Source organism: Scardinius erythrophthalmus, assembly GCF_964197995.2.
Source record: "Scardinius erythrophthalmus genome assembly, chromosome: 20".
Taxonomy (NCBI): Eukaryota; Metazoa; Chordata; class Actinopteri; order Cypriniformes; family Leuciscidae; genus Scardinius; species Scardinius erythrophthalmus.
Window position 1 is genome coordinate 33,946,688 of NC_138240.1, and position 12,182 is coordinate 33,958,869.

The 12,182-nt window shown below is 38.2% G+C and overlaps 1 protein-coding gene across 2 annotated transcripts in view; it reads right to left on the reverse strand.

The window, feature by feature from the left end:
* The window catches only part of cabin1 (calcineurin binding protein 1), a 140,381-nt gene that overhangs the window by 104,447 nt on the left and 23,752 nt on the right, over positions 1 to 12,182 (reverse strand). For both annotated transcript variants that reach the window (XM_081349817.1, XM_081349816.1), the window contains exons 19-20: positions 9,283 to 9,395; positions 8,360 to 8,512 (exon numbers count right to left, since the gene is read on the reverse strand). In XM_081349817.1, the coding sequence (XP_081205943.1) occupies positions 8,360 to 8,512; positions 9,283 to 9,395 (266 nt within the window). The remainder of the gene's footprint in view (positions 1 to 8,359; positions 8,513 to 9,282; positions 9,396 to 12,182) is intronic.

Here is a 12,182-nt window from a genome sequence, read left to right on the forward strand (position 1 = left end):
CCGTATTAAAGTTACAAAAGTTATTCAGTGAGTATAACTTTAAGAGTAGTGAGAGATTTTTTCTCTGTCTTTTGCTGTTTGATTAACATTAATGACATAGACGGCAGCAGGACTATTAGGCTGCTGTCACTTTAAGAGCTAATGCACGGATCCAATATACTGTTACATGTGTTTTATTTCTCAACTGTTATGCACATAACTGACTGTGTTCATCAGAATATTCACCAAGACGGGCATTTTGACATCATTTTGTCTGAATTCGTCCGTTCAAAAAAGTCTTAAAAATCCTATTTTTATACAAAATATTTTTTTCTCTGATGGTGAGATTTAAATTATTTTCTCCCTGTCTCCCTGAATTTTGGTCACTGCATGTACATCTCAATGAGCTGCAGCTTTTGCTGTACGCACATGAATGACAAGTTTTGACTGGATTTCTGTCTGGATATCTGTGAATTAGAACAGGCTCTTTTTGTCCCCCACAGGAATAACAGTAATCTGAACACAACGACAGGCGTGCAATAATATCCTCCACGCTGAGATATTTTTCATTATCAGAACCATTCGAGTACAATGACGAGTGACAAAAGACAGAATAATCAATTACCCATCTGAATAAAACGCAATTTTCCCACTGGCATTATGACAATGTTTTTTGGGTGAACTGAGTCTAACGCCTATAACAGGGCCAAAAAATCAAGCTGATTAGTTTTGATTTATAACACTAACAATGTAGGATCAGATAAATGAAAGAAACAAAATGTGGTTGATGCTAAAGAGAATAAAACTAGATTATACTGTTTGTTAATTCATTCAGAAAAAGTAAGTGGCTAAAAATCAGACAATCAGGATGAGTTATGGATGGAAACTAGCTTTTGTTCAGCAAACCGGTATCCGGTATTTTGTAACCTGATAATGATTCTGTGCAGTAGGGCCGAAAGAAAATGTAATTACACCACATTTTGTTGCATGTATCCTTTGTGGATTAGACCATTCCAGAATGCACAACAATTCATCCAAAATTGTGACCCTGGACCAGAAAATCAGTCACATGGGTCAATTTTTTGAAATTGAGATTTATACATCATCTGAAAGTTGAATAATTAAGCTTTTCATTGATGTATGATTTGTTAGGAAAGGACAATATTTGGTCGAGATACAACTATTGAACATCTGGAATCTGAGGGTGTAAAAAAATCAAAACATTGAGAAAATCTCCTTTAAAGTTGGGCATTTATGTTGGGGATTGTGCAGCATTCACTCACAAAAATAAATATTTTATATATTTACTGTAGGAAATTTACAAAATATCTTCATGGAACATGATCTTTACTTAATATCCTAATGATTTTTGGCATAAAAGAAAATTCGATAATTTTGACCCATACAATGTATTGTGTTGCCACAAATAAACCTGTGCGACTTGTGACTGGTTTTGTGATCCAGGGTCACAATTAAGGAAAAAAATTTAAACCTACAGTATAAATGTATTTTATTCCCTATTGTAAAGTAGTGTAGAAGCATGCTAATTATAACAACCACAGCTAAAAACCCCAAATTACCAACATTCACTTTGAGTTTTGTGGTTGCTTTTCCCTTTTGCTAAAATGGCGCTGTACCTCACAGCTCCACAGTCGAAGCACAGTTCAATATTTGCCAGTTGCCTGCAAAAACACAAGCAGCATCTACACCACACAATCTGTTTCCTCCAGAGACAGAAATAAGCACAGAACACCTCGGTATTGTACTTTGATGGTGTGTACAGCAGTTCCTGTGTACAGAGCAGTGCTGCATAATGGGAGTGTGTGGGTGGCTAAATGATCAATGTGACTCTTGCTGCCAAAAGATAATCAATCACTGAATTCTTGCTGAATCAGACCGCCAACTCCAATTCCAACACGCCACCTACCTTCATTAGCACGGGGACAGAGCTCATTCTCCAGTTTTAAAGCTTTTAGATCTTACAGACATAAAATGAGGAGAGTATGGAGATGTGTTAGGGAGTAGCTTACGATACTCAAGTAAATGAAGTCAATACTATTAACTTAAATACATTTTAGTAGCAGAAAGCATTTTTAGTAGTAGCTTCATCTGCAGTAAAAAGGCATTTATTCCTAAAAGTACTGGTGTAGCGTGACAGTCACAGCTGTTTATGATATATTATTCAGTGGCCACAAAGAATATAGAGTGAGAGAAGAGTCACAGGAGAGCTAGTGTGTTTGAACCAGAGATGATTTCCATGTAAAAGTAGGCGGAGCCTCAGAGACACACTGCACAGGGTTAGGCTATTATGCAATCGCCACGGACCAATGGTAGTTTCGAAGGGGTTTACAAGCCAGAGCAAACTTTTCTGGAAAGTTTCAAACTCCTGAAACTGACACAAAATAACTACGTTTTGGCTTGATTTTGTTCGAAAGGACGTCGATCTTCAATTTTGCTTAAAGGGCACCTATTATGACATTTAAAATGTTCCTAATGTTGTTTTGGGAGTCCCCAACAACAGTTTTGCATGCATGCAATGACAAAAAACACTTTTGTTGTCGTATAATATGCATTTATTTTTACCTGATTCGTTCAACGACTCATTTTTCCAAACCCCTCCTTTGCGTGACGCTAATCTGCGGAGATTGGTCAGATGACCCAGTCAGTTGTGATTGGTATAACGTTACTCTGTGCAGAAAAAGTTTGCTTTTGTGTCGCACACTCGCATTTCAGAACACAGCAGGCTTGTTCGACTTCATGCAGCTTGCGTGTTTATTCGAACACCTTTAGTTCCTCTAAAGCTCACAAATCAGTTTTTTATAACAGTAAACACTCTTTTCATGTAGTTGCGATGTTATATTGTGTCATGTTTATCAAATTAAAACTGATTAAAAAACGTAGACTCCACTTCATTGATGGTAGCTTATGTTGAACTTTATTCTTGTTCAAACAGAAGCAATACATAAAGTATTGAATGAAAATGTCTCTGAAACATCTGTGTATTATTTGGCAAATATTGCATTTATTTCACTTCAGCTGTGGTAAAGTATGCAAACATCACGTGAGCGGTCACTACGGGAACCAGAAAGTGTCCGACTTCACGTCTCCGTTTGCAGCTCCTCTCCGCCTGCACGCGGCTACTCTCGCCGATCGGTTACATCCATAGACAGTATATATAAACGGTTACATCCAGCCGCAGCCGATGTCGAACACACCTAGCGTCTCGTCGCCATGATGTTTTCAAGTTTTCCCTGGCCTTGGAGCACAATAAGTGGGCGTATCGTATTCAAATAACTTGACAAGTTGACGTCATCTAGTCAGAGAAAAAGCTTCGGTCTTCTAACGATTCATAAAAATGACTCAGAGTCGACTCTTACTTTTGAAAGACAATAACTTTATATACGGTGCACTTTCATATTTCAAACTTTGCAGGATGTTTTTGTTCACTTAGATCTATGTTACACACTACATGAAAGGTAAATTTCAAAATTCCATAATAGGTGCCCTTTAAAGTATAACACTAGGTGGTGGGAATCAACAGAGACCTGGCGAAATGATATTATAATAATATCTAGGTCACAAATCAATAATACTCTGTCCGTGCCAAAAAAATGCTATTCAGCCTCTTTCAATGTGCTTTTCAGTTTGATAGTGACAAAAATTATATTGCCATTTAAGTTGTTTAAATGTGTAGTTTGCTAAATAGACAGCTTAAAGTCCACCTGTGATGAAAATCAAGCTTTTAATGTAGTTTATATGTCTATGTGGTGTTTTTAATATGCTAATAACCATGTGTAAATTCATAAGTCGACACCATTGCTGAGTATTTTCTCCTTAAAACTGCAGTGAACCAAAAACACGCTTTGAAATCGCTGGTGTTTCTGACGTCACAAACTACCTTGTAACCAATCGGATCAACGTGTGATCGTCAACGAGTGGATATCTGAGCTGAGTGAGTGAGTGGAGGCGGGGCTCATTTGTATATTCCTAAAACTCGCTTATAGTAAATGAGGCAAGGGTGTGGAGTTATTCATTTCCTTCTGTGTGGGCCTCTGAGTGAGTTCACGTAGTGTAACAGCGCAGCGCTTCTGGGTTGTACGTCAGAACGTAGGCTCACTATTGGCCAGCGTCACACACGTAACCAGCGTCAATATCCCGACATCAAACTGTCTACACCACGGAGTTTTGACCGCGAACAACTAACGACGTCTAACGTTATATGTTATATAAAGCAGATGGACTCTGACACGGTAGGCATCACAGTGCAACAGCCACACTGACACCAGGTAGCGCTGCCAACCCTCTCTTCGCCCCAAACCACCACCGGCTGTTCGACATAATGACGTACCACTGCTCGGTTCCCACGCCGTATCGGCTCAAATGCATATATTAATACATGCTAACTTACATGGTGTTGTTGACAAGAGACAGGAATATGATGGCAGACATCGCGAACAATGTTTCCATGTGCAGCTTGTTAACATATAACGTTAGACATCGTCTTTTTGTCTGGTACTAATAAACTTCACTAAGTTAGCTAAACACTAAGTTAGCGTTAGCTAGTTCATGCTTACAGCTGTTAGCTAATAATGATTGTGCCTAACGTTAGTTGTTCGCGGTCAAAACACTGTGGTCTAGACAGTTTGATGTCGGGATTCAGCCAGGTTTATTAAAGGTCCCGTTCTATGCCCCTTTTCACAAGATGTAAAATAAGTCTCTGATGTCCCCAGAGTGTGTATGTGAAGTTTGAGCTCAAAATACCCAACAGATCATTTTTTACAGCATGTTTAAATTGACATTTTTTGGGGCTCAGAAAAACGAGCCGTTTCAGTGTGTCCCCTTTAAATGCAAATGAGGTGCTGCTGGACGGCACAGGGGGCGGAGCTTCATGAGCTCGTGCTCAGTCTGTCAGGAAAAATTCATCTCACGGAATGATGATAATATCAGAAACTCTCAGTAACGGCGTTCATTTCGAGTCGGACAATAATGCCTACAGAGTCAGAGTGCTGTATAGAGATGAAACAGGTATGGTTTAGTAGTTTAATTACGGTTATTATAACGTATTTGTCATCTGCTTGTAGGCTATGTATCCATTATTTATTAATAGCCTACACGTCTGCTGTCTGAATGATGATCAAACATGTACTGATGAGTTTAATAAAGTTTATTGTACATCACACAAAAGATGAAGCGTCAGTTTTACTTCAGAAAATCACCGTAAGAGCTGAGTAAACACAGTAGGCTAAGTTATAAGAAGTGCGCAAGTAGCCAGTAGAGTTGAGGGAGCATTCCTGTGGGCGGAGGTTAGTCAAGAAACGGTTCTGGTGATGTCACTAATGCAGGATGTAGAGGGGTGTAGTCCAATCGAGCCGTTTTTTTGTAGTCAACTTCTGTTAAATAAAATATCTCGCTTGGCATTGAACTTTGAGCTTTATAATTTTACAGATATTATTTATGCTCTAACAGCAACATTACACACTAACTAAAGTTTGAAACATGGAATCGCATGCAACGGGACCTTTAAAGCCAACCAACCCCGTGACGTCACATGTTAGAATACTGCACAATCAGTGGCGGCGAAAGATATAACAGTTTTTCTTTTTTTCTTTTATGTTTACATTTGTCATGTTTCTTATATAATTGTTGATTATAGTGGAAATCCATCTTGTAAATCATGTAAACTTGATTGACTGCTTCATTTCCCCTTTAAGGTTGAGCCACTGTAGTCACTTTAAACATTGTCTTTACTAACTTGCAAGTTTCAATTACAGAGAGGCCTATGGAGGAGTGAGACAGCTCTCAGATTTAATCAAAAATATCTTCATTTGTGTTCCGAAGATTAACGAAACAACATGAGGGTGAGTAATTACTGACAGAATTAAAATTTTTGGGTGAACTGGGGGTGAACCCTTTAAGGCATGAAGACATTTTTTTCAAGGAAAGAACATTTAAATGTGTCATTTTGGTGATCAAAGATGAATTTTAAGGGATTAAATTATTGACTACAGGGGGACTTTAAACACTTGTTAGAAAGGTTAGATCTTTTCATTTTTCCAATCATGCTTACCATGCGAGAACTAGGGTTGGGCGATGTCCCCTAAATTGGCAGTTGACGATGTTTACAGTAAAACATCGCGATGGACGATGATATCGTCGGGGGGGGGGGTGCTGACGATCACGAAGAGAGGGATAGTGCACATTGTAGCTACTTACATCTACTGTGTTTACGCCACGGAAATACTCGGCTTGGAATTTTGAAATATTTCTATGTTTATTTGGCCATTCAGGCGCGCAACCGAAGACAAAGACTACTTGACCATGTTGCGCTCGGAGCGCGCGCGCACCATCCTGTCAGTAGAATTCAGTTCTCTTTCGCGACTTATCGTGCTTTTAACATTTCTTTTCAATAGCACATCCTGCTCTTTTCTTTCTCATTCATGTTTTGTTATGAACTTTACATAATCGTCAACTGAAATCTGTGCGGATTATCAACAATACGATACATTTATGACATAAAGGTCTCTGCGGCAAAAGTGAAAGTACCAGCGGCCAACGGGTGAAATGTTTCTCTTTGCACAGCAAAGCACCCGTTTCAATACAAGGATATATTAAAGTTTATAAAGCCTACTTTTACATTTTCATTGCTGTTTTAAAATGAATTTCGCCATCACCTTAAACAAGCTGTTCTGCTTGAATCCCAGTGCAGGAGCTGTAACTGTTAGGTTACCACAGAAACGTAAGCGTTTGGTTGATTACTGTGGTGACTCGTGACACTCGCGAACAGCACTGAACACACACGTCTTCATTTTTTTTATCGTTTGTTGGTAAAGGGTGAGAGACCTTGCGAGCCACACGAGCCATAGGTTCCCAACCACTGGTGTACACACGAAAACGAACTGCCGTGAGACTGGGCTGGTCTGACAGGGTGGGGGGCGTGGCATCACGATGGTGGCTCTCCATCGTAATGTCGGTCAGCCATCACGATGGACGATGATATCGTCCATCGGCACAACCCTAGCGAGAACAAACCTTAGCAGTTCTTGCACATCAAGCAAGCACGTTTGAGCTTCAGTTTATCATATTTTGAAGTTTATATGTGAATAAAAGCCAAAATTAAACCTGTTCATCATATAAAATGATTGTGTTTGTGTGAGACGCAGTGGCTGAGTTTGTTTTCGAAGGGAATATTTCCCACGATCAACGTCAATGCTGTCATGTTTGCGCGAATCATTTCACCACACTGCTTTACAAACGAGGGTCAGTAAAAAGCTGGTTATTTGCTAAGAAGCTGCTCCTGAAAAAGGATCAGTACCAACTATTCGTGTTCCTGCTGCACCTCCAGAAGAGCAAGTGAGTGTAACGTTTTATTAACCTTTATATTAATCTTTGCAAATCGCTTGCACACTTCACGATGAATGCGGCTATTTTTACACTCAGGGTACATTGCGGCATGTTTTCTATGTATGACGTTCTCAATATAATTCATAATCCCATGTTTATAATGAACAACGCATTATGGTTATTGTGTTACAAACGGTGTGCGCACAGAACAGAGGGGCGGGGTGAGCAAAGCTCATTATCACTTAAAGACACATGCACTTTAACGGCGTGCTGAAAACAGGGCTGTTTTTGACCAGGTAAAATTAGTGTTTTCTTACAATACTAATGAGAATTTTTAAAGTATATTACAAACTTTTAATTTAGACCCTAGAGAATCATATTAGCTTGTACAAAAATGGCATTATATGACCCCTTTAACAAAACACTGCTCTCAATAGCTAATTTTTCTAGCCTATATATAGTCATTAAATGACTTTCCTGAGGTAAATGCAACGTTATGTGACCTTGTTCTCTACCTGTTTTATGGACCTCTTACCGCGGTTGAAAAACACTGATTAATCCGAGGCATATACATTTCGGTAAGCTGTACTATATCTTTAAACATGCCTATTGGTCATTCAGGTTTATTTACTAGTAGCCTAGTAAAGAACAGTAAGAGACGATTGGTTCAAGTGCCGCTTGAACTCTGTCAGAGATCTGTCACATCACATTTACAAGCAACCTGCTCCGTCTTGTCTGTCGGTGTCAGTGTCCTCTTTGCTTCGCGGTTTTTCTCTGCGTGAGAAAATGGATGTGTGGCGTGAGAGCGTGTGAAAAGTGTCAGCTGTGTGAGTCACACGCTGAATGAGTGAGAGTTGGCAGCCCTGCACATGCATGGCCTTGGTTATTTCAAAGTTGTTTCACATACAGAGTAAGCTATTATTTTGATGAAAGATTTTAAAAACAAACTATCTTTTGAACAACAAGCACTGATGAATTGCGTGCATCAGGGACATTTAGTAAGTTAATATGTGTGTGTGTGTGTGTGTGTGTGTGTTACCTGTGGGGCAGAATGCTCCTCCAGGTATCGGGCTTTGCTCTTCTTGCTCGGGTAAGCGTACAAGCAGAAGAAACACTGCTCCAGTGCCGTCTCCAGATCCTCTTTATACGGCAGCTTCTCCTGTCCTGAGAGCGTCTCCCGCAGCACACGCACCTGAACACACAGACAACCATTCAAATGTTTGTGGTCGATAAGATTTTTAAAATGTTTTTAAAGAACTATCTTCTGCTCACCAAGGCTACATTTATATGATAAAAATACAGTAAAAGAGTAAATGTGCACAACATTACTAAAGATAACTTTTCTATGTTGATATATTGTAAAGTGTAATTTATTCCTGTGATCAGAGCTGAATTTATCATCATCATTACTCCAGTCTTCAGTGTCACATGATCCTTCAGAAATCATTCTAATATGAGGATTTGCTGCACAAGAAACATTTCTAATTATTATTGATGTTGAAAACAGTTGTGCTGCTTCATATTTTTGTGGAAACTGTGATTATAGGGAATTCTTTGATGAATAGAAAGTTCAAAAGAACAGCGTTTATTTGAAACAGACATTACAAAATGTCTTTACTGTCACATTTAATGCATCCTTGCTGAATAAAAGTATTAATTTCTTTCTAGGAAAAAAAAAATCTTACTGACCTCAACTGGCCTTTTATTGTGGCCAGCCTAAGGCACACCTGTGCAATAATCATGCTGTCTAATCAGCATCTTGATATGCCACACCTGTGAGGTGGATGGATTATCTCGGCAAAGGAGAAGTGCTCACTAACACAGATTTAGACAGATTTGTGAACAACTTTTGAGAGAAATAGGCCTTTTGTGCACTTAGAAAAAGTCTTTGAAATTCAGGTCCTGATTACAGAAGCATAGAAACATGTTCCACAGAGATCGGCATGATATGACAAGACTCACAAAGAACTTGAGCAGAGCGCCATCAGAGTTGCAGCACCAGGAGCGCCGGCCCAGGTATTCATGTGCCGTGTTCAGGAGCATGAGGGAGGAGGGCAGCAGTGGAGTGTCGTCCTCTACAGATCACACACACATAGCTGGGTCAACAACACGCTCAAATACTAATACATACTAAACTTATCACTATACTTAAACATACACTATGTCACTTTTGGCCCTCTAGTCTATGGTTAAAAAAACTGCATGCATTTTGTGGGAGAACATTGTTTTGGTTGTGCTTCGGCTCTGTGACTGTGCGGATGAATATGGCCCTTTACAATAGATCCTGCTTTTCTATGAACTGTTAGAGCTACATATGGCAGTTTTTCCTGTTCAATAAAATATCTTCCTCACCTGTTGAGTAATAAAAACACAACATTTCAAATCCCCCAGTTCTTGCCATCTATGTAAAGCCAAGCTGATGTTGATTCTGGTTTTATTACGAGCTCTGTCTCGTTCTCTTTTTCCGATCGGGCCAATGCTACATCGTCACGAAAGTTTAGCATTTGCATGGGTTTTTAAGTCTTGCCAATTTAAACATTCAAGTGATTTTAAACCGATTGCAAGTGCAAGAAGGATGGAAAAGAACTTGTGAACAAATACAGACATAATTGTGTCAAAATGCCAGTCTTAGCGAGTATCCTAGTAAACAGTCTTTTACAGAAGTGGCCATAAGTGATGTCCAGCCTAGGAAAACTAACATCTTCACCCTTTATTTTAATATTATAAAAATTTGTTCAAAGATTTTGCAAGCATATTGCATAGTTGTGATTGGAGTCGATATTTTTATAACGAAACAAGCCAAATTGTGCAGACATCATTTTTGGCCAGGTTGTCCAGAAAGAAATTATGAACGCATGCAAAAACAAAAGAGAACCAACAAAATATTTACAAATGATCATGTTGTAATCAATGTATGCTTTTCCTCTTAGCTTTTGGTTATTCTATGCATTTTTTTACATAGTAAAAAAAAAACCTGTTTGCTTTTTTTGGCAAATAGTTTTATCAGATAAATAGCTTAACCTAGTTAAGTGTTTTGTTTATCCCTCATTTTTTAAATATATAAATAAATAAAAAGTCCTCATATTTGAATGTTTAATCGAACTTTTAGGGTCTTTAAAAACAAATACCCCCTCCGGACATCACTTTTGGCGACTAATATATGTATTAAGTGAACGTAAACAGTTGAGGGAAAAAAAATGCATGGACATCCTGGATCTGTGGTCTTAAAGTGACAGCAGACTAATATACCTGTCATTTATGTTAATTAACCTGTTAACCGTTGCCAGAGCGCGGGCGCACTGAAGCGGTTTTATTTATATATAGTTCAAAGTTACTATCAGATTTAATGTTATACCTTGACAAACTATACATCATTAAAAAGATATAAGACTCAAGTTTCAGAATTTGACCACTATTGTATTCTGAGAAACTTATAGCGACAGTTATTTCTTAATTTGTGTCAGGAGTTATGAAATGAAAAAATGAGTCGATACCTTTGATATGAATTATGCGCGTCAGCCGCTTTCATTCATAAAAAAACTCCCGTGCCGTCGTCATGACAGCGATACACAAAACAACGTCCTTCCGGGCTTTAGCTCAAAAATGTGCAGATTTGGAGAAATATTGATATATTCTCATAGGTTTACATCAGATTTCTATAGACAGGAATAATATTTATTGAATTTATACCCAAATGCGTCGATGTAATCATTATGAGCGTTTGTATACTCTGTTAATGTGTTTTCAATTCATACCAATAGCCTGAGGGCGCCCTCGCCGCCCTGTGCACAGTATTAGAACATGAAGAAGTGCCATAATCATGTGACAATCCAGGAAGCCTCGAACACACACACAGCTAACAAGAGATCGCGCTGTAACTATGGCTGTAACATGCAGATACAGACATTTTGAAGACAATAAACATGTTTGCTATGATATTTGAGTTACCTGTGTTTTTCAATCCATGCCCGGTATTTCCATAATAATAGATTATATTTATAATGTAATGCTAATCTATATAGAATCGTTGTGCAGAACACTATCCAATAGTATATTTTCTGTCAGATTTTTTATCTGAAGCCAAATTAGATCACAGAAAATTATTTAAAATACTCGATTTGCTTTATAAAGTAAGTTTATAAGCACAAACATGGTTTTAATCTCATAAATTGTCGTGTATTGATGGTGTGCTAAGCTAACATGCTAGCTAGCCCTAGGTGCACCTGCCACCTAGAAGTTATATTTTTATTATTTTTTGAATGCTTACTGAAATGTTTCTTTATTCAAGAAATGCATTAGATACAGTTTAAAATGTAAGGGTGAACTTTGAGAAAAGAAATTAGTGACTGAAACCATATGAATAGCCTGTGAATAGCCAGTCGTTAGTAACTATAATGCAGACAAAAGAAATGCATATTTACAGCCATAACCAGGCTGGAGAGGTGTGAATGTGTGCAGGGGGAGACTGAGACTGAATGGGGCTCGTTTGCACCACAAAACAATAAAGACAATATACTGGATAGATGGTTAGAAGATGGCAATAAACATCAGAAGCATCTTAGCGTCAAATCAAAATAAAGTCACATGACATGGTCTTGAAAAACATTTCACTAAATACAGAGTTTTGGACTTATTATCTTAAGATTTTAAACATAAAATGTTTAGACATGTGGCATTAGCTGTAGTGCATTTCTAGATTGCTCCAGTGCCAACTTCAATTTTATTTTCATGAGGATATGTCATAAAAAATAATTTCTAATAACTTTACAAAACTTTGAAGCTATTTATAACAATTTTTGTCATTATGACAATAATTAATTCTACATTTACAATAAACTGCCAGGTGTCAGCTTTCAAATGAG